This window comes from Salminus brasiliensis, chromosome 11 (genome assembly GCF_030463535.1).
Source record: "Salminus brasiliensis chromosome 11, fSalBra1.hap2, whole genome shotgun sequence".
Lineage (NCBI taxonomy): Eukaryota > Metazoa > Chordata > Actinopteri > Characiformes > Bryconidae > Salminus > Salminus brasiliensis.
In genome coordinates, this window is record NC_132888.1 from 4,580,378 (window position 1) to 4,607,976 (window position 27,599).

The 27,599-nt window shown below is 45.2% G+C and overlaps 1 protein-coding gene across 1 annotated transcript in view; it reads right to left on the bottom strand.

The window, feature by feature from the left end:
• Positions 1 to 3,521: 3,521 nt before the first annotated feature.
• The window catches only part of kirrel3l (kirre like nephrin family adhesion molecule 3, like), a 73,443-nt gene continuing 49,365 nt past the window's right edge, over positions 3,522 to 27,599 (bottom strand). The window contains exons 4-15 of the mRNA XM_072691470.1: positions 24,452 to 24,609; positions 19,732 to 19,882; positions 18,546 to 18,651; positions 18,076 to 18,224; positions 16,833 to 16,960; positions 13,173 to 13,299; positions 12,631 to 12,731; positions 11,104 to 11,302; positions 8,354 to 8,461; positions 8,017 to 8,126; positions 6,588 to 6,677; positions 3,522 to 6,220 (exon numbers count right to left, since the gene is read on the bottom strand). Coding sequence (XP_072547571.1) covers positions 5,720 to 6,220; positions 6,588 to 6,677; positions 8,017 to 8,126; positions 8,354 to 8,461; positions 11,104 to 11,302; positions 12,631 to 12,731; positions 13,173 to 13,299; positions 16,833 to 16,960; positions 18,076 to 18,224; positions 18,546 to 18,651; positions 19,732 to 19,882; positions 24,452 to 24,609 — 1,928 coding nt within the window. The 3' untranslated portion in view covers positions 3,522 to 5,719. The remainder of the gene's footprint in view (positions 6,221 to 6,587; positions 6,678 to 8,016; positions 8,127 to 8,353; positions 8,462 to 11,103; positions 11,303 to 12,630; positions 12,732 to 13,172; positions 13,300 to 16,832; positions 16,961 to 18,075; positions 18,225 to 18,545; positions 18,652 to 19,731; positions 19,883 to 24,451; positions 24,610 to 27,599) is intronic.

Here is a 27,599-nt window from a genome sequence, read left to right on the forward strand (position 1 = left end):
GTTAGCACACCCTAAAGCTACTAAAATCAATTTTCTACCCCATGTGGAAGGCCAGTTACCCAATCCCCATTCAGGTGAACCTCCCCTATCACTAGCAATGTCCCCAAGACTAGGAGGGTGAAGACTAGCACTTGTCTCCTCTGACACATGTGAAGCCAGCCAGCGCCTCTTTTTTCGTAGCCAGTAGCCAGTGCACTCTCGGAGGAACGCACGGCTCCCCAGCTCTGATACAGCAGCTAACAGACGCCTGCGCTGACCTATGCTACACACTAGCAGTGATGTGATGTGGGGAGGAAGGGCCATCAACCCACTCCTGAGAGAGCAAGGCCAAGGCTGTGCTCTCTCTGACTCTGGTTGCTGATGGCAAGCAGCATGACCCGGGATTCTAACCGGCTAAAGATCGAATGTTTACAGCTGCTATTGTAACGACTACTGTTCGGCCATCAAACAGTCGGACACAGGGGCTCACTTTCCACTCTGTTTATTCTGTTTATTCTGTTTAATTTTCTTTTTTCTCATATGGCTGCAGACCACACAAGCTGAACATATTAAAAATGAAATTATTTTTATAATCCGATATAATAATATATTTAATAATTTTTAATTTGCTGCCGAGGGTCAGTTTAAGCTAGCTATTTCGCCACCATGGCTCAGTTAGCTGAAGCACATGTCTGAGATTATACATTATATTGCATAATTTTTATAATGTGCATTTTATAACAACTACACTTTGAAAAATTTACCACCTGCTCATAGAATGTGTTGGAACAATGTTTTAAAGAATGAATAATGAAATTTAATTAAATTATGTGTTAATGAAGAGCTCTCACTCGTCTGAGGGAGGTACGGCAGCAGCAGAGGGACATCACACGTCACAGCAAGAAAAGGAAAGCTCCCTAAAAATGATTGTAACCTTTTTTTAATAAAAATATTTTTACATTTGTCCTGAACCCTTTTACAAAAATTGGGTCATTTTGGTAAAACTCAATATTTAATCAGTTTATATTTATATAAATATATATATATATATATATATATTTAATCAATTTTAATTTAACTCTGTTACATCATATTTAATAAATATTAACTATAGGCTAAATATTTTTTTGTACACAGCAGTTTAGGGCGTCTGAGGAAAGCGGGCGAGTGTGCTGTTAGCAGCATAAAAACATTAAAAAAAAGAGGCGAGGCGAGACGTGCCACGGGACGCTGCCTTTCCTTCTTCCGAACGGGTTTTGGATGAGTTTTGGATGCTGCCGCACCAAACCCCTCATGCAGTCTCAAACGCAGCCAAATGCTCGCTGAAGTAGCTGTGGAAATTCAAGCCTCATTTGAGGCCTCCATCGGTGCGCAGAAGCGGCGATGAAGTAAAACACAGCATATGGGGATGAATGGCGTTAGAGCTGATGTGTTGCAACAGCACCAACTGTACAGAAAGTCTAGGAGAACTTTATTACCATAGAAGGAAAAGTTTAGTCCTTCGCTTCTTTACTGCTGACTCTCTGCAGGGCCTTTCTTAGCTGTAAGTTGGGAGGTGGTTACTGTGCTGCCAGTCTGTAAATATTTACCCTGCTGGTCTGTCTGGCTTTACTGCCACCTTTGAGGTGATTTGAGATGTTTTATCTTGTGCAGTTAAACAGTTTCACGCTGGTACTCTGGTGCGGATCAGATTTATGCAATCGTATGGAATGTTGTTTATTGGCCTTATTGCGGCTTCCCAAGCATGAGATTCAGCACCAGTCATTCGAACCAGTGCCAGAGCCAAACTCAACACTTCTGCAGTGTCAGATGAAGCAATGGCAAGCAAATTTCATAATACACTGACGTTACGTTACGAAAAGTTTGGAATCAATGTAAAGCTAAATTGCTTTCAAATCCAGGGTGTGAAAGAGAGGAGAGCCTTCGTTTTTTGGAGTAACTGTCTCTACTGTCCAGGGAAGAAGGATTTCTACTAGATTTTGAAGGAGGATTGCTCTCAGGATTGGATTGAACATCAATGGCTCACTTCCTGGGGGCTTTGTAACCCTCACCCTAGCCCACGCCTGGCCTTAGGCCATAGTTCACGTTTATCTGCTCCAGGCAATTGGTGCAACTGAAAGTAGCTGGAGGCATTCATTAGAAAAAGGGTGTCCACAAACATTTGGACACAGAGTGTACGTATCGTTGAACTACGTCTTGTTCAAAAACCTGTCCGTCCGTGGTCCGGGTCGCGGTGGGTCCGGAGCCGGAGTTCTGCACCGATAGTGCTGACAGGAGCCCTCATTTAATCCCGCTCACGTAATCCAGCTCAGCTGAATCTAACATGAATGCGACCCGAATGCGGCCTGGTGTCGCTAAAGGGTCGCTGACTGTGGGGTTTGTGGCCGTCTCAGACTGTACAGCGTAAGCTCTGGATGATACCATGAGATCAGAGAGAGAGACAGAACTACATGAGTACTGTATATGTGTGTATATACACAGGTCAGCCATAACATTAATACCACCTGCCTAATTTGGAGTAGGCATCCCTTGTGCCAACACGACAGATCTCACCATTCGAGGCATGGACTCCACAGGACCTCTGAAGGCGTCCTGCTGTGGTATCTGGCTCCAAGACCCGACAAACAAGAAGCTGTTCAATGATACATACACTCTATGTCCAAATATTTGTGGACACCCTTTCTAATGAATGCCTTCAGCTACTTTAAGTTGCGCTCATACACACAGACAGCTTGTTTAGCAGCAGCTGCTTGAGGGACTTACATGAACATCAGTGAGCCTTAGGTGCCCATGACCTTCATAGGTTGTCCCGGTTGTATATTGCAGAACACCCAACTAGACTTGACTGATGTTTTGGTGATGTCCAGTCGTCTGGTCCTAGTCAAAGTGTCTCAGATTCTTACACTTGCCCAGTTTCTCAGCTGGCTGTTCACTTGCAGCCTAATACTGTATATATATCTTGACCGGAGCCACTGTGGATGAAGATAATCGATGTATCTCACTTTAGCTATCAGTGGTGCTAATGTTATGGCTGATTAGTGTGATATATATTATATATATATATATATATATATATATATATATATATATATCTTTTCAAATTGTCCAAACCTTTACCTTAGTCATTGTTGCAATACTTTGACAATATTCTCATTCGCTAAGAAAGCCACTTTCAGTCTTGAATCTTGAGATGGAGACAGACAGATGAGGGGGACATGAGAAAGAGGGGGAGAGAAAAAGAAGGAGACAGTGAAAGATGGGGGGGACAATGTCACCCAGGCCTCAGCGTGGCGTGTTGAGAAAGACGAGGCTCGGCAGCTCTGTTTGATTGGCAGGCAGCGGGGAGGCCGAGGAAACTCATCCATCTTTATTAAAAACCACGCCTGGCGCTGTGGGGACCAAAGAATCAACACAGGCAGAGCCTTTAATTTATGTATTCATCAACTCCGCTGCACCATTACTGTTTATCTCGCGTCCCGCGGGACATAGGACAAGATTCGGCGGCGCGTGTCAACCCGACTCGGTACTCACACCTGCACGGCTTTATTTGAAATGATTTTATTTAAATATAAATATGTGTACAAAGTTACAAGCAACAATATCTCATTTTAGCAAGTAAATACATAATCTTAAAAAAAGAAAAGAAAAGGACAATTCATTGTGTCTTAAAGAAAGAAAGAAAGAAAAAACGTAAAAGCAACGCGTCCTCTCACTTCTTCAAGAAAACGATGAAGAAAACTCAGGCCCAAGGGTAAAGAGATTGTGGACGAAATAAAACTCAGATTCAGATATATATTTATATGCATTTATAATAGAAATGTACTTTACAGTAGAGCAGCTCACAAGCTGTACATTAAGGCTTATATAAAGTATAAAAATAAAGACAAGCAATGTTGTGTTTTTTTTTTAGGACACAGTTCACTTTGTGAATTTTTCGTTCGCGTTTTAGTTTTTCAATTTTCCTCAAATAGAGCCAACCACTCAGGCCTGAAGAAAAAAATGGCAGTACGGGAAAAAAGCCCAGACGTGTGGAGTGCCACGATCCAGATCCGAATCTGAATCTGAATCCAAATCCAAATCCGAATCGGATTTGGAATCTGAATCTAAATCTGAATCTGAATCTGAATCTGAATCCGAATCCAAATCCAAATCCAAATCGGAATTTGAATTCGAATCTGAATCTGAATCTAAATCTGAATCCAAATCCGAATCTGAATCATGCCGGGTGCGGTAAAGCAACGTCTTACACAGGGAATGGACACAGAAAGAAATGCTCAATTACGTTCACATAGACACATCATCTGCATGCAACAGACAGGAGGAAGAGGGGTTACCCCAGATTTTTACAGTTGTTGATCTCAGGAGCTTTGCTTTATCGTCATCTGCATCATCATCATCATCATCTATTTTTTTCTTTGTAAACATCTTGAAAATACTTGATTGTGTCATCGAAGCTCACAAACGTAGCCCATGCGCTCCTTTACATAAAAACACAGTAGCGTAGTTGCTGAACTGTCTCAAGGCTTTGTGTTTTGTGTCAGATTGCCACCGACCCACCTTAACTCAACCCAACCCAACCCAACCCAACCTAGCGCAGCTCAGCTCAGCTCAGCAGAGGCACCTTTGAAATCACCCCAAACCCAACCCATACAAAAATGCAATATACTGAAAAGTACATTCCAATATATCCTATTTACACATGGGAATATATTGACAGCATCTCCCAATCTATTCCATTTTCCTATGGGCAGCGACCCCATGCCGTTCTGGGTCGCAGTTCCAAAACCATGCCTACTCAAGTCTCGGGCTCATGTCTTCATTTGAGCTTAATCTCTCTCTGTCGCAGTGAAGCGACAACAGAAAAGCACCCGAAGTGCCGCGTGCTTAGCCTTTGTTCGCCGCGTTCGGAATACTGCTTCTCCCGCCGATCCGGCGAGCTCTTTTTATTCTTCAAAAGTACCCCCTCAAGAGCACAAACAAACATGACACAAAACAGCAGACAGAAGGCTTCTGAAAGAGACCCAGAACGCACCACTCGGTCCCCTTTTCTTGTCTTGCCTGTTTATCCTAGAATTCCTTTGTTGTAGGGTAGTCCTCATGTCAGGGACACACAAATGTGCTTACAATTCCTTCAGCATGCCATCACGTAAGACATTTTACGGTCCGCTGTTGTTGTTTTTTTGGGGGGGGGGAGGTAACTTTTAGATTGCTGATAAGGGTTTTCTCTTTTTTGTTCTTTTTCTCTTTTCCTTTTTTTTGATTGTGGTCCAGCGTAATGTCTCTAAACGATCTCTCATATACAAAGGTTAGTTAGTTTCACGATTCCATGTGAGCACTCCGGTTCATTAGTCCCATCGCAGTGGACGGCCACTTCTGAACTCCAGGAGTGAGATCCGTACAGATGGAATAAAAGGTGGACTTCATTCAGCCGGAGGTTTAGCTAGTAGACGAGGCTAAACACAGTTAAATTAGCTTACTCAGTCAAGGTGTGACGGAACATCACAACAGAGCTATCCTTTCTCAGAAAGTTTCCTTCAGGTTCCACATTCACGTAAGAAACCACAGTCACCCGAGGGATGACTTTAGAACCTTGTCATCATACGAGTCCCGAGTCCAAATCAACCCAACCATCTTTCCTTTCCGAAAAGGTGTTTGGAGGAGGGGGAATTCCGAGCCAATTCCAATTGCAATTCTAGTTCCTTCTCTGGTTGAACGTGAGTCCCTACTTCCACCGGGCCGTTCACACGTGAGTCTGCATGCGCTGCTGGGACGGGCGTCCGTAGTCTGACTGCTGTGAGGACACCTGTGAGGACGCGTACGAGAAGCGGGACGAGCTGGACACTTTGCTGGCCTGGTCCGAGTGCTCGTAGCCATCCACCTTCTCGTAGGAGGCTGGTTTGACGTAGCTGGTGAAGGCGCGACCGTAGGTGGAGGGGAGGTAGCCGGAGCCTGAATACATGGGCTCTTGTGGGTAAATGGTGGGTGTGGCCTGCTGCTGTTGCGTCTGCTGCTGTGGTTGCTGCTCGTAGGTGCTGCGCGTGCCCGGGGTGGTGGCGTAGCGGTTAGAGAAGTCGTAGATGCGCGTCTGCGGGTTGGCCTGCTGACCGTACAGCGGGCTGGGGGAGGGCAGCTGGGATGGCGTGTAAACCGGACGGGAGTTGGGGACGTACTCGGAAAAGCCACTGCGGGTGATGTGGCGGTCCTCGTGGCCTCGGACGTTGTAGTAACCGTTGGTGGGGTCCTGAGTGGGGAGAGGGAGAACAAGCACTTGTTTATTAGGTATTCTTGGGACTATTTAATAATATATTAATACTGTGATATGACTGTGTATTGTAAAAATGTCTTCAGGTATTGTGATGCTATATTTTCATATATTTCATAATTTCGCCCACCCCTATGTGGGACAATAGTACAGCTACTACATAGGGTCATTTCTGGAACTTAATATTTAGCGTATTTTCGCACATTCAGAAAAATTTATGAAATTATGAATTTATTCTTTATTAAAATTCCAGTAAATTGAAGTAATAATAATTAATAAATAAATGCATACAAAATGTTCATGTTTATAGCTTTTACTTTAAGAATTAAAGTATTCAAAGTATTACCTTAATATCTGATCTCTCATCATCTTCCTCCTCCAGCAGATCACTGTGCTCAGTGCGGGACGTCCCTGGAGACTCGCTGCTGTTAGGAGCCTGAGAGACAGAATCACACACGCCTCAGTAAGGTACTGCTGCGACTGCACTTTCATACTGCAAACCAGCTGAGCTCTGAATACATCAGGATGTTCTGACTCCACATGTGGCCGAGCATGAAAAAAAGCTTAAAGAAGCCTTAATGCGGGATAATGTCTTAGGCTAGTGTTTTCAAGATGCTGAACGGCTTTGAGAGGGATTTCTTTGCAGCACGAAAAGTAAATGTATTTAGTTTAAAGTTCAGCGAAGCATCAAATGTACACCCCTGCTAAAACAACTTATATTACCAATGAAGTTAGATGCATTGTGGGCTTAGTTACACAATCCACCTGATCATGTAGTATGACCAAGGTTGCTGATCAGCATGACCAGCAAGACCAAGCTGGACAACCAGCATGGCCAGGATGGTTCACCAGCATGCCCAGCATGACCATCAAGACCATGCTGGTTGATCTACATGACCAACCTTTTCCAACAGCATGGCCAAACTGCCATACCAGCATGACTATCATGTCTATGCAAGTCAGAACCAGCAGAAACAGCATGATCAAACTGGTCAACCAGCAGAAGCAGCATGATCAATCTGGTCAACCAGCAGAAACAGCATGATCAATCTGGTCAACCAGCAGAAACAGCATGATCAAACTGGTCAACCAGCAGAAACAGCATGATCAATCTGGTCAACCAGCAGAAACAGCATGACCAAACTGGTCAACCAGCAGAAACAGCATGATCAAACTGCCATACCAGCACGACTATCATGTCTATGCAAGTCAGAACCAGCAGAAACAGCTTGATCAAACTGGTCAACCTGCAGAAACAGCATGACCAAATTGGTCAACCTGCAGAAACAACATGATCAAATTGGTTGACCAACATGAACAGCATGACCACACTGGTCCACCAGAATGAAATTAAACTGGTCAACCAGCCTTACTAAAGCCAAAGTGGTCGACCAGCTATACCAAATTAGTACCTAGTATGACCAGCTTGATGACCAGCTTTGTCAATTTGGTCAAGTTGATAGACCAGCTAGTAATCTCTCAACTCAAATGAAAACATATGCTTTGCTGCTCATCCAGCAGGGTTAGCAGCATAGGGTATGCTTCTGCCAGGATGACCTTTTTCAACCACCTTGACCATCAAAAGACTAGCTCACACCATCTGAAAGCAGCTAGCTTGACCATAGAGTTGTTCAGTAATCTCTAACAGACTTGCTTATGTGCTTCCTGACACTGCATGACCCATCAATAAACATGGTTTTTATCAGAAAGCTGTCATGCAGTGTTAGATCCCATTATTTCAGACTAATTAGCTTGGAAGTTCTGGAGATGCTCACCATTGGCTCCTTCACGTCCTCCTCGTCGTCATTTCCGCGGGCAGTGTTGTGGTCACTGTGTACAATTTGCACACGGATGTCGCTCTTGGACAGGCGAGTCCCTTTTTTACCTGCGGGCAGAGCAGAGGAGAAAGTGGACAGAGATTAATGAGGAGAACAACTTCACAAAGCGCTTCACAGAGGTGCAGAGGTCAACGCTTCACCAGGAAAGTTAGCTGCCCTTATAATTAACCTTCTACTAGTTGGACAGTTTGATTGCCACCTATTTGTGTTCCAAATGCATATATAGTCTGAATGCTCACATACCCCCTCCCCAACCCTTGACCGCAGACCTCACCTTTGGCAGTGTGGCGGCAACAGATGGACACCAGAGTGATGACGCAGACAATGAAGACACAGCCGCCAGCAACCGGAGCGCCGATGATTATCAGCATGGGAAGAGCCTCTGAAACACATAGGGAGATTTGCAACAGTTAGAACGCTGTCAGTCATACAGGCAATGCAGACAAGTGGGGGAATATTTATGAGTGCTTGACAGCTGTGTCAGTGTGTCTGGGAAATCATGGGCTACATAGAGGCGAACTGTATTTCAAAGAGTAGTATAGTCTATTTATTCCACTGTTTAGCATTGTTAAAGGACCCATGGCATAGAAAGCTAAACTGCCCTCACTGTCCAGGTTCCAGGTTGCTGTAGTATGCGACCACTCAATGTTTCAAAATATATCAATCTCCATCCATATAAGGAATCTAGGCTGGAAAAACAGCCTATTTTTAATTAGTTCCATTAGGTCCACTTGCATATAGCTGCTTATTTAGCCTACAGCAGCTCCCATCCATGCTGAAGTGCAAGTGCTTCAGTCTGGGCTGCTTTTTTGAATGTGGTAAAATACAGTGCAGCCAATATCAACATTGACCATTTAGATGTAGCAGGCTTAAAGGTACAGTAACAATAATGTTAATTGATTTTAAGAGATGTAAGAAAATTAAATACATAGAAATATATTAGATCAGAGCCTTTTAAAGCAATAGTTTGGCAAAAACATACATTTCCACAATTTACCCCGATCCCTAGTGTCAAGATCTAGGCCAATAGAGTCAGCAAATAACATGGTATGACATACTGTTTTCGATACAAACGAGAGAATGCAAAGTATAGCTAAGATGAATAGTAGCAAGCACCTGGAAACCTTAGTTTTACTGTACTGTACTCCATGTTTATTAATAATATACAGTGAATTACACAGTATCAGAGCCAATATAAAAGCCTGCAGCTTTCCTTATTCCCCTTCCATTACCTGTTGGCTACAATAGCTCTGTAACTCCAGTGTAAAACTAAGCAAGGAAACCTGCCTGGACTATTACAGTCCACATGGGACAAGGGAACAATTCCACGAATTCCATCAAGCCTTTTCACCAAGCTATTCCTTTAAGTCCTAATTATTAAGCACAGGAGCATCTCTTACGCCAAATGGTGAGCACATGAAGTCGAAAAATTTAAGAATGATCTCAGTCCCTAACGGATGTGTGGGCACATTATCTAGTGAACCCTGCAGTATCCTCTGGAGGCTCCAGAGCAGACTTAGAGCCAAGTGCGCTTCAAAACCATCCAACTCATCCATGTCTCCAGCCGTGGCTTTACGTATAGAAATTCATCCAGTGTGGCATCTCAGAGCCCGGCGATTGGCTCTAATCTCCACTGGAAGGGGGGTAACCAAGCCTGACGTGCAGCGAGGCAGCTGACACTAATCTAATTAGAGATTGCGGGAGATAGCACTGCTGCCTGCCTCTCCTGAGACAAGCCTCTTCTGCCTTGATGCAAATTGCTGGCTAGGACCTCATTTTCGGTGTCTCCAACTACAAAAGCCTGCTCCCACTACCATGCGCTTAACCTTATTTAAACAAATTCAGGCCCCAGTGCCTCTATGCGTGCCGAGCAATGGCCCGGCCGAGTGATACGCCGGGACACCCATCGGCCCTCGAATGAATTGATTCAGGCTCAAAATCTATATCTGTGTTATGGGGCAGATGTATTCATTAAGTACACCATCTCCTGATTAAATGATATTGATTTGCCGGTGTATAATTAAGATAAGCGCACTACTGGAGGGCTTCTCTTTCTTGGGTTGGCTTTAGCCAGTTTCCTGTGCACTGCTGGCCGCTGACTCTGAAGAAGGACCTGTCAAGATTCATCCAGGATAAAAAAAGAGAGCCCCTTCACTTCACAGGATATAACCTACTAAATGAAACCTTTACATTATCCCCCAATGCTCTGAACAAACTCATCTCATCACAAACCCCTGGCACCTTCTCAGTTGCATGCCTTGGCATTTTTCTTCTCCCTCTTCTGAGCTGCTTTTGTTCACATTTCTGTATTACAAATGACCAAAGCCAGGTTTTGGCTTAAAAGCCTGTCTTAAATCTTAGCCTTGTTTCATCCTCTCTCCCGTCCCTTTTTCTACTTTCTCCTTAGTGCAAGATAGAGAAAGTGAAATATTGATCACAAAAAGGAGCCTGTGTTAGATCTACCTCTGTAACTTTTTTGGAGTTGGTTCAGCTGTCACTTCTAGCCTTCTAGCTGTAGCCTCCGTAGCTCCACCCACAGAGTGGAATATGAATATGGTGTATATTTATTAAGTAAGGGAAGCCAAGCTTGTGCATGCCTATTGGGCCAAGTCAATGGGCCAAAAAATAATACAGCCCCACCCAAGCAGTGTGTGCAAACAGCTGAGACTGCAAGGTTAATCTCTAAGAAGTCACAACAGCCTAGCAATCTTAAAAAGGGCCACAGGCTCATGGTAACTACCAAAAGGGGAGCAGAATAATCACTGATGTTAAGTAAAGGCAAGTATTTCCCACTGGTATGATGGGGCTGTCTGCATAGATGGAAAACAAGCCCCATGTGAGATGAGATGAGATGTTCCAGAAGAATTTTTAGGTCTATCTGACCATTTTCTCGTCATTATTGCTCTCCATGACTGGTTTGTGATTGGTCATTTGCAACATTTGCATGTCATTCAAACCTACTAGACTCTCTAGCAATAGCTATACGTCTGGCTTTAGAGACCACAGCAGTTGAGGACGCCTCACCTTGCTCTTTGAGGGTGACCAAGGCAGTGCCTGTTCCAAAGCGGTTCCAGGCCGTGCAGTTGTATCGCAGCTGAAAGTCCTGGGCCAATGTCTCGGATAAGATGAGTGAGGACAGGACGCCGCGGTCACTGTTGACCGTCTGAACAGAGTAACGGCCAGAGGAGCCGGACGACAAGGTCATTTCCCCAAACATCCACACCTGAGAACGGACAGAACAGGGGGTTAACACTCGCGGTTCATCACCTTTCCCCCGTTAACCATCCCCCCTTCAACTTAATTGGTCAAGCCATGTATGATGTCTGAAGTTTAGTGTTGCTTATTGAGTTTTACACTGGAGCTACGAGGCTAAACAGTCATAGAAAAACATTGTATCTCAATTTCTGCCATTTTCCACTTTCTGACAATGGAATCTGGCAGTTGTTCTTTGCATTGTGTTAAAAATTCATGATGAATGGACCAATAGAAATGCTCCAAATTGACTTGGATAAAGTCTTTATACATTGACATCCATTGAAAAGCCTATGCAGCCATGTGTCATGCTTTCGGATTCTTTGTTAGGTACATTAGCCTCAGCAAAACTGAGGAAGCAAACATCCGACACCTGATGAGTCTCAGGAAACATGCAAATATGTTCAGGGGCAAAAATGAGAGAGAGAAAGAGAGAGAGAGAGAGAGAGAGAGAGAGAGAGACATGATGTGCCAGCTGCTCCTTTTCAGCAGGTCAGTGTAGAATCACAGAGGGGGGTGAAGTATGCACTGTGTTCCCTGTGGCTGAGAGGTGTGAAGCCTCTATCAGCAGCCTGAGGTTTCCACCCTCTCTCTATCTTTCTCTCTCTCACTCTGTATCTTTCTCATTCCTCCTTTATCTCTCTCCCCTATTTATACACTCTTGTCACTGTCATTGTTGTGAATCTCTCACCTCTGTTTATTTTTACTCTCTCTCTCTCTTTATGGCCAATCCTCTATCCTCTCTCGCTCTCTTTCTCTCTCTCCTTTTTTCCCTTTCTTTCCCTTTTTCTTTACATCCAACACCCTGCTCTGCTCCTTCTGCCCCCTCTCTCTCCCTTTCTTGCTCATTTTGTCTCTCTAGATGTCCAATGCCCTCTCTCTCTCTCTCTCTCTCTCTCTCTCTCTCTCTCTCGTTCTCTCGCTTAGTGTTTTTCTTCTTGTTCCTTCTTGACTTTTTTTTGCCTCCCCTGCCCTCCTTCACTCACCTCCCCTCTACCTCAGACCCTAATTAACCAGTGAAGGCCTTGCCCATGCAGCGGGGAGGGGTCACAGGGGGTCACCAGAGCTGGGTGCTAATTGCACAAGAGAGAGGGATGGAGAGAGATAGAAAGAGAGAAAGAGAGGTGTGTATGGAGTGTACACACTGCGGAGGTGGGAAAGGTGAGGTAAAGGAGCAACCTCTTCAACCAGCAGCTTCTAATGGGGCTTTGTGTACATGTGTGTATGTGTGTGTGTGTGTGTGTGTGTGTTTGTGTATACACAAACACACAGATGGTCTTGGCAAGGAAGTACACTCACAATTTTGTCCGGCGGTGGGCTGCTCCCTATCAAACACTCCAGCTTCCCCTTCGAATGCTTTACAGCCTTCTGAGTGGCTTCAGCTGTAATGATAGGGGGACCTGAGAGAGAGAGAGAGAGAGACCTTAGAGTACTGCATTATGAATACATACATTATTATTATTATTATTATTATTATTATTATTGTTATATTCTTCATTTAAATAAAGATGGGTGGCAGTGTGTCTCATATGGGACACAGCGAGAATGTGGGAGATATAGAGATAAAGAGCTGGAAGCAGGTGAGGATGTGTGTGTGTGTGTGTGTGTGAAAGCCAGGGTGTGAAGAGGTTTAATGAGCGAGTGCTGCCTTATTAGCGCTGAAGTCGGTACTGAACAGCTCAAGAATGAAGGCCTGAAATAGCTCCTTAAGAAACAGCCATTCCTGACATTTACATTCATTTACACTCTATAAGAGACTTTAATAAGCAGTTTGGAGCTGCTTATTCAGGTGTGTGTGTGTGTGTGTGTGTGTGTGTGAGCGATTGAGAGAGGTCCTTTACCGTTGACGGTGAGGGTGACATCTCTTTCAGCCACACCAATCATGGGCACAATGGCTTTACAGGTGTACGTTCCGGCATCTTCTTGAGTAACAGCCTTCAGCTGGAGTGTGTTGCTGTTGCTGAGCACCTGCCATTCACAAACACACACACCATCAGCTCCTGCTGCTACGACACAGTCAGAGTCCTCATAGATTCATATGTGCATTAAGAAGCATGAGGGATAGAAGGGTTTCATTACTGTACGGAAAAGTAGACAAAACATACTGTCAATCAAAAGTTGCAAAAAGGCATCTGTGAGCATCCTATCAGCGTCTAGAAGAAGGTAATCAATGTTTCTACCTCACCTGGTACTAATGTTATGGCCAATCGTTGGCAGCTTTAACACTTGGTGGTGGTAGTATTTCAAAAACATTTTTTTTAAACTTGACAATCCCCTTAGAATACATTCATACATTCATTAAAAATATGGACAAAAGTATGACGACACCTGCTTACACTTGTTTCTTCTGAAATCAAGGGTATTAAGAAGAGCTGATCCTGCTAGATTTTGGAGAAGCATTGCTGTGAGGATTTGATTGCATTTAGCAACAAGAGTGTTCACCACTCACCTTATTGCCAACTCCCCATTTTATCCCAAAAATATTGATGGAGCACAAACCATCATTCCAGAGAACACAGTTCTTCCACTGTGCTCAATGCTGGGGGGCTTTATACCCCTCTAGCCCACACCTGGCATTAGGCAGTATAGGTTCATGTGTATCTGCTCCAGGGAGTCCTATTCTATTGGCAGTATTTATCTTATATCTATTGGGACTAGACAAGAAGTATGTGTGTGCATATTTGCACACTCATGTCCGCAATGGGCGCAATAGGCGCAATAGGCGTCCACAAATATTTGGACATATACTGTATTTGTCTAAGAAACAATAACACAAGCATTTGGCTTTCGCTTTTTAATAAAATTAACTTTTAAGATTATGAAAAACACATCAAATCAAGTGTCCTAGCTTTTGATTAGTAGTGTAGGGATTCAGGCTTTACCATTAAGTCAGAATGAGCTGAATCTGTATCCAGAACAACTGCAGTGTTCGTGTTGAGCTATTGACCAACACTGTTACGATCCCCTGCATGCAGAATTCCTCCATATGGAAGCTTATTGAGTGAATATCATTATCACATCGTCAATATTTCCACCGCATGTGCACAGGACGATCCTGAAAACCCGATAGCTCTGTTTATTTCAGTCAGTAATGTTCTTGCAGCCCCTGTAAGACAACCATTACCATTAGCACCAGTCATCCATTTCATTACTGGAGCCCTACACTGCAGAGCGCCCGCTGCCATCGATACCGAGGGGACCCTTTCAACTTGGAGCTGTCATTTTTTCATCTTAAAGAACAGCCCAACCTCTACTCCCACGTCTCAGGGTTTATTAAAGCCACTGAAATTGGTGTGTACATGAAAAGGAAAGGAATGGGACACAACATGCCGTGAAAATAACCTCTCATAGACTTCCATTGGGGCGCAGACTGAGAGGACTTTTGCTAATGCAGCGATGTGAGATTCACACCAATCAGCCATAACATTAAGACTATTATTGAGCAGGTCCACCTGTCAACGGGTGGACTCCACAAGTCCTTCGCAGGGGTCTATTGTGGTATCTGGTACCAAGACATTTGCAGCAGATCCTTTAGGCAAAGTCCTGGAAGTTGTGAGGAGGGCCCTCCATGAGCATCAATGAGACTTGGGTGCCTATGACCCAGTCTACAGTACTGTCTATGGTACTCCGACTGTCCTTCCTGCCTTCCTGCCTTTTCACTTTCGGCCTAATATATGCACCCCTTGACAGGGGCCACTAGAACCAGATCATCACCATTATTCCCTTCACCTATAACGAGTGGTTCTAATGTTATGGCCGATCGGTGTATGTCTGCAACAGCTTATCAGAGCTCATTTTGCACCTTTAGAAGGAGAATTTTAGCAAGTATACTGTTTAAGCCTTCAGTCACCATCTCAAACAAGCTATTGTCTCTAAATATCTGGGCTGGACCTACGCCAGGTAGGGTTCTCCTAGAAGAACCACTCTTAGTCCCATAAAGAACCTTGTTTTTATTAAAAAATCAATCGAAACCATCAATTAAAAGGTTTTTCAGGCCAGTGGCTCTCAAGCTGGTCCTCATTTTTCTTATATCCTTGAGGTTGCAGCACAAATCCAGACCGTCTGACGGTTTCTAGGGGTTTGAAATCCCCTGATTTAAGGAACCTGAAAGTGTTTCCTCTATGGCAACGCCCCGAAGAACTCTCTGGCGCGCCTTTTAGAAAAGTGTATGCGCTATCCGCATCGTCGTTTGTGTGTTTTTAGCCTCCGCTGTGTTAGTAACACACGCGGCAGTGGCTTGTTAGGCCCCATTGATCATTAGACACCCCTCCCTTCGCAACCCCGGCAAACTCAGATTAATCCGTTTAGCGCTCCCCTCGATTTTTCATTCGCAGACACTCATCGAATTAGCCAATTAATCCATATCTCGTGGCGATGAAGTAAACGCGCCGCTCGAGGATTAGATCAGCCCTGCTCTTAGACGGGGCAGAGGGCTGGAGGAGGTGTGGGGAAGGAGAGGGGTGGGGTGGCTGCTGTAGCATCAAAATTAGCCTATTGCTTTAGCACGGCCCTCTGGCTTTTAAACTGCCGTCTCTTTCTTTCCCCCTTTTCCTCTCTTGGTCCTTGTTTGCTTTCTCGGGCTCTTTGCGAAATCCGATTAGACAGCATGAGAGTTGTTCCCAGGAGATATCTGGCTGATGCGTGATGCCGAGGGTCTACAGTACGCTGAAATACACCAGCGCTGGCTGACAATCAGCTCTCTGTCTAAGCCAGGGCGCACTCGTGAACGGATAATGCCTGAGATGGCAGCGATTCGCTACACATCCACTGATCAAACCTAGCTGCGGCTGTGCTGGGAGCAGATCGGCTGTGATTAAGCTTAGTGTTTCCTTCTGGAGCGCCACATCACAAATCGATACAGATTGCAATTAATACCCGAGATAAGTGTTTACCAATTCTGGGCCTGGGGCACACTCTATATTAAGAGCACACACCAATATTAATGACAAGGAGGACTCGTTAATTAGCTGATGAGTTGAGTCAGGTGTGGTCGGAGCAGGGAGCAGAACACCAAAACCAGCTTGGACTAGCTTACAATAGTTTAAGCTCATCTCTCTGAATGTAAGCTCAGTCGAGATATTTCTCAGACAACAGCCTGCATCGGAAGGTGACAGCAACATGATATAGACAAAAGTATTGGGACACCTGCTCATTCATTGTTTGTTTCTGGGCTGATCCTGATTCTGACTCTCCCTACTGGCCAGGAAAGAAGACTTTTTACTAAACCCCATAACACCACCCACCCCCCAACACCACCACCATCATTCCAGAGAACATCTCAATGCTGTGTTATAGCCCTCTAGCCAATGCCAGGGGTTTATTTTATTGGCAATACATCTCTACAGGGACTAGACAAGCTGCTAATGTGTGCATTTGCACATCTGTGTCAGCAATGCATTTACTAGAAGGGGTGTCCACAACTGTACACATATCATATATGCTATTTAATCAATTGATACCAAAGTGAGAGAGAGAAATGAATGAGAGAGGACGTGGCTTACCACACTAGAGCCTTGTTTGGTCCAGGCCAGAGTAAGAGGAGGGTTCCCAGTCCAGGCACAGGTGAACGCAGCATCCATACCCGTGTCCACAGTAAGGGGTTTGGGCTCTGACAACAACCTGGGGCCAACTGGAGCATCAGAGGAAAAGAGAAAAAGCACAAAATTTAGAAGAAGGTCAATTAAAGCTACACAGCTACTCACATAAACAGCAGGCAGAGCACTGCGTTCCATCGCTGTTGCCAGATCAGGGTATTTAATGAGAGCATCTGACGAGAACATGAGCTTTTGATGTGATCTGTATGTACCAGTATAAATGCATGCATCTGCTGGTGTCTGTAAGTCATCAAACTAAAGTCTATTATGTCATTCAATGCTACAGCCTTGAGAAATGAAGGGTCTGGCACTGCTCTAGTGTCAGAAAAATGTAATTTCCAGTTATAATTAAACAATTACATCAGATTGTTAAGCATGTATGTCAAGATATTATGTGATATTTTTCAAGGTAGCTGTGCATCGAGAAGTGCTCAAATTGCACTGAATTAAATGAAAACGTTCCGGCTGTGCAGGTTTGATGAATGGGAAATGCCAATTTCATTGCACATACAGTTTCTATTAACCACAGCCATGTGGGGGAAAAAATGAGGACACTTCATTGAAACCTTTGTATGTAGTGGGATCTTTGGCTGAATGTCCTGATCTGACCATATTGGTCAGCTGTTCCACTGGTAAATGATGTAGTGGACAGTGAAACAAGTGACAAGTGATTTCTAACTGCATCTCCAACCTTCTTTCTGAAGGCCTCAGAGAGCTCTCTGGATCTGACCATGGTGATTATCTTCATCATTCACTTCAACCATCAACATTCTGATCATCTGCAGATCACCTGATTCTAATTTTCGAATTACCTCACAAGAAAATTGCATTTTGACTAATAACATTTTACAAATTGATTCATTTTTAATTTCTTTTCAAATTCCTACACAATTTTTATGGCTTGCAATGACCCAAGCCACTCGTTAGTACTCTCCCCCATCACAGTTAATGCTCCCGACACTGGCGTTAACTGGCACTAGCAAATGCTCAACCAGCCACCGCCTCTTTTCGAACTCCCGTCGATGCAACAGCATCAGGCAACCAACGCGCTCAGAGAAAAGTGCTGATGACCTGAGACTGACTCAAATTTCTAATTGTGCAAAAGTAGAAGGTTCTTCTCATGACAACGATAAATGTGTGCTGTACTTACACTGCACATCCACCAGCGTGCTGACGTTAGTGCTGCCCACAGAGTTGGACACCTCGCAGGACACGGGGTCAGTGAAGTAGGACTGATCGACCGTCACCTCCAGACTGTCGCCGTTGGCCTCGGAGATGGGGATGCCACCTTTGGACCACCTGTTGGAGCAAAGAGAATACAATCCATAAAATAAACATTACTTAACATACTTAAACACAATGAAATGTAAATATACACACTGCAGCTCAGAGGTGTGGGAGTGTGGGCACTGTTTCCAATATTAAAAATGCTGCAGCTTTACAGCTCTCAGTTAACCACAGGAGGGTTCAGATGCAGAGGTTGTGGATCATGGATGGATGCAGTTTCAATACAATCAATAGTCAGAATGCCTCTTATTTTGAGAGTGCTCATTAAATCTGGATAAGTTGACAAAGTATGACTATGACGACACTTATGTGTTTGTTTTTGTGTTGTTTTACCTGTAGCCAGTGATCTCCGGGTTGGCCGAGGCAGAGCAGATGAACAACACTTTGGCTCCCTCCATCACAGTCTGGGGTTGGACGGACAGAGTCACAGAGGGCGGATCTGAAACCCGACAGCTTCAAGTCAGAGGTTTTCAATCCCAGTGCTAGACTTTAGTGTTTTTTAGGCTCTGACCTACCTTCAAATCCATAAAATCCCCCTCTTATTCTAAATACACGACATGGACAAAAGTATTTGGACGCATGCCCATTTGAAATGAAGGGTATTAAAAAAGAGATGATCCTGTTTTTGTTGGAGTAACTCTACTCTCTACTTCCTCTACTGTCCAGGGAGGAAGAAGGCTTTCTAGTAGATTTTGGAGGAGCATTGCTGTGGGGATTTGTTTGCATTCAGCGACAAGAGCGTCTGTGAGTTAAGGATGTTGGATGATGATCACCACCCCAACTCATCATCATCCCTAACTCCCCAACTCATCCCTAAAGTATTGGATGGAGCATCATCCAGCATTCCAGAGAACACAGTTCCCCTGCTACACAGCTCAATGCTGGGGGGCTTTTGACATGGTGCCAATAGGTTCATGTTTATCTGCTCCAGAGAGTCCTATTCTATTGGCAGTACTTCTCTCTGGAAATAGACTGTGAGCTGTATGTGTGTGTGTGAATTAATTTGTACACTGAATTCATCCATTAGAAGGGGTGTCCAGAAACATATGGACAAACAGTGTAGTTTCTGACAGTGAGGTCTACAGAAATGGACAAAGCTATGCTATACAGCTCAATACAGTAGTATCACCCTGCATCCTGTCTGTGGTATATGCTATGGTCTTTTCTGACTGGCTACATTTGGGATCAGGGGAAAACTGTACTGTGTACATTTCAATTTTGAGCAAACTATTGCATTAGCTGAGGTGCTGAGTGAGTGTGTTACAGTACTAAAGCTCCGGCCTACAGTGTTGCAGCTCATTTTTGACCTTGGCTATCACTCAGCGCTGATGTAAGCCTGAAAGGTGAATCATTGTATTAGAACGGACTTATCTGACTTTACTTAAACTTTCCTATTGAAAAGACTCCATGCCTCATACGAAATGTCATGAAATGCCAGGGCCGGGACTGAACCAATGGTCCTACCTCTGCGCCCTTGGGTGTTAAAGTGCGTTTCGGAAAAAGCTGAAAGGGCACTAACGTTGGACGTTGATGGTGACGGAGGTCTGGCGGCCGGCAGGTGCTGCTGGGTTCAGGACTCTGCAGGTGTAGGTTCGTCCTGAGTCGCGGTCCTCGGGCACCATTGGTAATAAACTGACCGCGGTCTCCCTCTTCCCGTCCTCCATCAGAGACTGAGGAGACGAAACAGACAGGTATTCACAATCATTCTCAACACAGTGTTTTTGTTCTTGTGATAATCAATCAGGTTGCAACATATTTAAACATCTGGACGTCTGATCTTCATGTGATCATCAGCTGAGGATGGTCAAGAGGATTATTCTGGAGGAGTCTGGAGTCTTATTTAAATCTCAGACATTTAGTCTGGTCTGCTCTTGATTGATGGTTGAAGTGAGTGAGGGGTGAAGAAGATCACCACCATGGCCAGATCCAGAGAGCTCTCTTCTCTGAGGCCTTCAGAAAGAAGGGTGGAGATACAGGAGGGGTTTGAGTCTGGGAGTGGAACAGTTGACCAACATGGTCAGATCAGGCTGTCCTAGCAAGTTGAGCTCAAGAGCAGAACCACAGGACTGAATAGAGAGTAGAGTAGAGAAGTCTCCAACTGTCCTAAAATCATCATGGTAGCAGGTAGCTCTCTCCACAGTTGATGTGAAAGTACAGCATCTACCATCAGAAAGAGACTGGACAAGCTTGATCTTGGGGGAGGTGAGGAAGGAGGAAACCCTGTAAATAATGCCTGTAGATGGCAGTCGCAACAAAAAAAGGCCGGCAAATCTGGCATTGCTTCTTTTCACAGCTCGCTGTTCACCACGCACTCATCATGGAGCTCCCGCAGCCTTCATGTCAGACATGTGGACACCTATTCTCTGTATTAAGACTAAAATAACACTACAGGAATTCAGAATTGGTTTACAACTGATTGCGATATCCTGATACCCTCTGATTTATCGAACCATGACACATGTCTCCTAATGACTACCATGCTGTAAGCCAGTTGGCAACACCTAGGTTTAATCCTGTCTAAATGAATGTGGATGTCTCCTGAGCAGTCTGAGTACTCAGCAGGATTAGAGCTCCGCTCGTGGCAGGTAGGTGAGCTTGTGTGTTTTATGATGCTGTTTTGCTGCGGGCACATTTTTTTTTCCCAGAGAGCCCTCCATCAGCTCTTCCTGTTCCTCATCATCTTTTAAATCTGTTTATTGTGCACGGACGGATCGATGCGGCTAAGTGGGGCTCTGGTCTGCGCTCTGGTTTAGCCGTCCTCCTGCTGCACCACCGTTAGCACTCTGACGGGGGGAACTGAATTTTAATTGTATATATATATATATATATATATATATATATATATATATTACTATGATTTAGCTTCTGGCTTTTCCTACAGTGATGATTCTCTCTGTTCTGGACCATCTTTTGCATGTAAATGTCTGGCAGTTCTGCAGGTTGATGTCTTATTAAGGTGTAACATCTTGTTTGGGTTTTAACTTTGATGTGATGTCACAATGCTAAAGGCGGTGTTGGTAACTAATACTGTGACATCATAGGGCATTATAACATCTTCAATCGTGACACGCTGTGGTGTGTATCGTACTGTGAGCCACTTTAAAATCGGTCAGCCCTGGTTCTAAAAAAAACCCTTTCAATGCCATAAATGTAGTTTGCATTGATTTATGTTGTCCAATTGTGACATCGCATTGCAGGCATGATCCAATTGTGACATCAGGATGCATGCACCAAAGGTGACATCATAATGTATGATGCTATTGTTACATCATAGCACATGGTCCAATTGTGACACCACAACACATGCTCCAAGTGTGACATCACAATGTATGCATGGTCCAATTCTGACATCACAATGTATGTGTGGTCCAAATGTGACATCATAGCGCATGTCCCATTTGTGACATCACAATGCACGGTCCAATTGTAAGATCACAATGCACAGTCTAACTGAGATATCACAAGGCACAGTGCAATTATGCACTGATCACCGAGTGTGACATCACAATACATGCATGGTCCAATTATGACATCACATGGCATGACACAATTGTAAGATCACAATGCACAATCCAATGCATGGTGCAACTGTGACATCACAATGCATGGAGCAAATGTGACATCACAATACATGCATGGTCCAATTGTGGCATCACATGGCATGACCCAAGTGTAAGATCACAATGCACCATCCAACTGTGACATCACAACGCACAGTGCAATTATGAGATCTAACATGTTGTTTGCATGTACAGGGTATTGTGTGTTCTTCTCCAGTTGGCAGCACCCAGCTTTAGGTTCCGTGCAGAACCGCGTTGCCCTTGTAGCCTCTAATGATTGAATGTTTTTTAAATGTGCTGGGCTATCTTCCCGACAGCCTTGCAGCTGATGTGGTAATAAAGTATTGAATTTGACCAGACGGTTTCTGACTTGAGGTGTGATGGCCGGGCGGGCGGGCGGTTGGGGGTCAATCGATGCCCGAGTCACTTCAGCCTCACCTCCGACTCGCTCAAAGCGTTTTTACGCTAGATTGAATCGCATCGCTCTCTGTCAACACCCTTGCACTCTATCCTTCCTTCTTGCTCTCTCTCTCTCTCTCTCTCTCTCTCTCTCTTTCTTGCTTCTCAACCATCTCTTAACAGCTTGTCCTCCCTCGCCTCCTCTTTACTCCTATTCCCGCTCCTCCCTTCACTTTGTCCTCTGTTCTTTGTTCTCGTCCGCCTACCTGTTTTGAACCCTCTCTCTCTATCATCAGTCTTGTCTTTCTTTTTTCTTCCTCCTCCTCCTCCTCCTCCTCCTCCTGTCACCTGTCCTTCTCTCTCCCGCTCTCTCTCCCTCTCACTCTCTCGCTCTCTCTTTAACAAGCATCTCATTCCCTACTTTCTCTTTCCATCTCGTCCCCCAGCATCGCATTTCTCTTTAGCTTTCGTTCTCTCTCTCTCTCTCTCTCTCTTTCTCTCTCGTGCTCCCTCTTTTTCTGCCGTCTCTCAGCAGCTCGTCCTCCCTCTCCGCCTCCTCCTCACTCTTTTCCCATCATTCTTTGTCTTCACCTGCCTACCTGTCTCGCTCCCTCGCTCCATCCTTCGCCTCGTCTCTTTTCTCTTTTCTTTTTTCCCCCTCCTCCTCCTCCTCCTCCTGTCACTGCCACTTTTTCCCCTCCTGCTCCTGCGTGTTCCCTTTCTCCTCATCCGCCGGCCTGTCTGGCTCCCTGTCTCCCATTGTTCACCATGTCTTTTTTTTTTTTCCTTCACCTGCCGTCACTCTTTCGCTGTGCCATTCCTTTTAAACAAGCATCTCGTTCTTTTCCTTTTCTTTCCAACCTCTCCTCCTCCTCCTCCCTCTCTCTATCTCCTTCTCTCTCACCCTTCCCTGCCCTATTAAACGTGGAGTTTAGAGCCATTTAGCGTGGTCAGAGAGCATGACAAATGTGACACTTTCACACGGCTGCCGCCGGTTCACGCTCTGCCGCATTCTCCATTGTGTTTCGGCATTGTTGTGGCTGATGCCTCCCTCTCGCGTGCTCTCCCTCTCCACCACTTTCTCTGTGTGTCTCTCTCTCTCTCTCTCTCTCTCTCCCTCTCTTTCACAACCCCGCCCACCCCCATCCATCCCTTCCTCGCTCGATCCCTCTCTCTTTCCCCTCTCTGCAGAAACTCCACTGTATCAAACGCTTATGCCTGTCTGCGCTTCGGCATGCTCCAGTTATGCTAGAGTGCCGGAGCACTGGAGAGAGAGAGAGAGAGAGAGAGAGAGAGAGAGAGAGAGAGAGAGAGAGAGAGAGAGAGAGAGGTGGGGAGTGAGTGCAACAGAAAGAAAGATGGGAAAGCTAAAAGAGTAACACCTCGGCGACAGAAATGCAGGAGAGGGAGAGAATTTTTGATGCTACAACTTTTTTTTGGGTGCAGAGCAAGCCGAGAGCGCGAGAGAGAGCGAGAGAGAGCGCTAGAGAGAGAGAGCGAGAGATGTGAATCCAGCTAAGCCCTTACACTTGCTGTACATGCATGACATCACTGAGGCCATTAAGCACAATTTCTATAATCAATTAACCTTAACGACTATTTCCACCCCAGTCCGTGCCACCTATACATCACGTCTATTATAATTAATACAAATAATTGACTAAAGTATTGGGACACCTACTCGTTCACTGTTTCTTCTAAAATCAAGGGTGTTAAAAAGAGCTGTGATCCTGCTTTTGTTGGAGTAACTGTCCCTACTGTCCAGAGAAGAAGTAGAGCTGTGAGGATCTGATTACATTCAGCGACAACAGTGTAAGCTGGGTCAGGATGTTGGATGATGATCACTACCACACCCCACCTCATTCTCAACTCCCCAGCTCATTCTAAAATGTAAATACTGGATGGAGCACCAAGCACCATCATTCCAGAGGACACAGTTCTTCCACTGCTCCACAGCTCCTCAATGCTGGAGGGCTTTATACCCCTCTACTAGCCCATGCCTAGAACAATCCTTCCTTCAACAGAGTCATATTCCATTGCCATTAGACAAGCTGTGTGCAGATCTGTGTCAGCAACTTAATGAGTGCAACTTAAAGTACTTGAATGCATTCACTTAGAAGGGGTGTCCACAAACATTTGGACATATAGCGAGAGTGGAAGACAATGAGACATTATAGAGCACTTTATTGTAATGTAAATAATGCATCAACAGGAAACCTCCACATCAGCGCTCCCCCCCCATAATGTCTAATGAGACGTCTCACAGTCTTGCAGCCGTACCTTAGAATAGATGGCAGAGTGCATGACCTCTCCGTCCCGGTACCAGGTGATTTCGGCAGCAGGCTTGGCTCCAGACGACCGGCAGGTCAGGTTGTGGGGTGTGTGAGCCTTCAGCCGCACCACGGGGCCTCCCTCGACGACAGGGTCAGATGGCGGCACTGAGGAAAGACAAACCCAACACGAGTGTGAACACGGCAACCTGATTTTCTTGACACATGCTATGAAAGGCTGTGCTTTATAGTGTCCGAATCTGATCATCGAACACGTCACCACTCTACCCACAAGCCAATAATCTTAAACCCTCACGGGTTAACATATTTGTCAGGATAATACAATGTTGCAGTGTCCAATACAGTAGGTTACACCGCTGCTGTGGCACTGAACTGTGGTACGGTCATAGTAATTAATTAAATAATAAACCAATCTAGAGTTTAAGAGGCTGAGCCTCAGATAAACTAACACTATTAATGAGGATTCTCCGCTGAAAATCCCTCCCAGTGTAACACTGAGCTTAATCTGGGTCTACACAAACAGCCGTAATAGCCCTGAAGGAAAAGCTAGGCAAACACTAATTTACAAAGTTTCCCCCATTATTTAAAGTGTACTCGGTCAAGCAAGACATGTTGGGTGTCCGAAGTCCACTTCTTTCATTTTCCACTGGAGCCACGAGGCTAACATACACTATATGTCCAAGTGTTCAGCTATTTTAACTTCTCTGGAGCAGATAAACATGTGAACTTGCTTTTAGGGTGAGTTGGGGATGAGTTGGGGTGGTGATCATCCAACAACTTGACCTCACTAAAGCTCAACACCTCCAACAGAAGCTGGATAAACTCCTTTTCCTCATTTTCAAATACCCCTCAGATCTCGGAAATAAAAAAGCAGGTGTCCCAATACTTTTGTCCATTTGTTGTAGCGATTAAGTTATGGAAGTCCCCATTTTTGCCATTCTTCACGCCAAGTACCCAGCTCTGATGCATCGGCTAGCAGACGCCCGTGCTGACCAGCATCACACTGAAGTGATGTAGGGAGAGAGAGAGTAGGGACAATTGTGCTCTCTCAGGCTCTGGCTGCTGATGGCAGGCAGCATTACCCTCATTTTTCACTTTTTGACCTAATATGAATCTGGCAGTTGTTCTTTACATCGTTTCCAAATTTCACGACAAACGGACCAATAGAAACGCTCCAAAATGACTTGGACTTAAATCCTTTTACATTGACTTCTATTGAAAGTTATGGGCGTTTTTTCCTTCTCCTGTAAAGTTTCGTGGCGAGGCCCTTCCTTCAGAGAGCCACCCACCATTGCTTGTTGTGGCGTTTAATCAGTGAACCCCAGTGAGTGGTAGCTGTAGTCAAATTCATCTGGGGTTCTTCTGGAGGGGAGGGTTTGCTAAAATGTGAGAGATACAGCAAATGTGAGCCTGAGACTCACGGCCAATGTGCGAGATTTTTTACGGCAACTCTGTAAAAAATGGTATAGCTAAAGTATAGCTGTTCTACATTTGAACCTGTGCCAGGCTGGGTGCTAAAGCTCCACTAGCTGTAGGCTGCTTTGTGTGTCTGCGATGATTCAGGGTTAAGACTTGCACCGGAGATAGTGTTTCACATGAGGCATTGCCCACCGAGGCCTTTCCCGGCGAACGGCGCCGAAGCATTCATCACTGTTGGCGGATATTTGACCTATATAGAGCGGGGCGGCTCGGTAAATGGGCTGAGAGATTGAGTGAGCCGGGGCGTTTTCGTTGGCGAGAGGAGGCCAAGTCTTGTGTTTTTGCCCTTTTAACGGGGGCGAGGTTCTGTCATTACGACTCTGTTTACGGATTCCCTCGCACGGCCCTGTTGCATCTGAATTACTGATTTGTTCATTTATTTGCGTGGCGGTGCGCTCGGCCCTCCGGCAAGCAGAGCATGCCACCTCTGATGAAGGCGTCCGTCTAGTGGAGTGCGCACACACACAACACACACACACATGCACGCTTTGTACTGCATCCTGCTTTTTTTCCTTCCTCTTTCTCTCTTTTTCTCGCCGTCTCTCACCGAGCCAATTTCTGCGGCTGTATCAGAATTGTCTGAGGCTCTTTCTGTCGCTCCTGCCACTCGGACACTAATGGAATCCGAGCACTAGGTGATTTTAATTTCCATGCGGATTCCCTTGACTGCACCCTCGCCGCCGACTCCTTTGACTGCATCGGATTGCTTTGGTCTCATCCGGCCGCATTGATTTCCCCCTACACACACACACATACACACACACACACTGTTCCACATGCACACAAGATTCATTTGCTCTTCTTGTGGCGGGGAACTTCGCCAAATAACAGTCCAGGAAAGGGTGCACAATGCCTGTTGTGGCAGGTGGCTCGACCCTCCTCAGACGAAGGCTGCTATCCGGTGCTATTCAATCTATAGTGTCGTAAGTATGCTGTTATACGCAGAAGGCTTCGGTGTAAAGACTAAAAATGGGGGGGGGGGGGGGGAAACTGTACTGTACTGTAATTGAAACCCTATTGCTGCTGTACCTCCGCTGACGGCCACTAGGTGTCAGTGCTGTTACACAGTCTCAAATCCCCTGGTAGATCTTCCTCAAACCCCTCCACCCTCCCAACTTATCCACCCACCCCAGCACTAAATGGCAGTGAATATGTAGATCATTCACATTGCGTTAATGTAAAAGCCGCCCTGCGGTTGACAAATTTCGTGAGTCACTGTAGAATGTGCTAACTGTGCAGACTCTGACTCTTAAGCGTCCACGCGAGTCGTTTGTGACTGCGGCAATCACATTACCCTGGCCCTTCACAGGGTTGATTATTGGTGGGGAGAGAGAGGAAGAGAGAGAGAGAGAGACAGCAAGCGAGAGAGTGAGGGTGTATTTTTCTTCACTGGCTCTGTTAAACCACTACAAATATACCCTTAAACAGGGTTCTTCACCGGTTCTTCGCAAAAGGCTGTGGTTCTACACCTCAAAGAACCACTTTCATGATTGAAAGCCTAAGAAAAGCTTTTTAAACAGATCCATATAGCACCGCAAAGGGTTCCCCTGTCGTTACTTGCTATCAAAGAACCCTGTTCAGTACTATATAGAACCCCTTTTGCTTAAAGGGGGAACGATGTTGGTCCGAGCCGCCAGACGTTCAGTTGTATTTTGGGA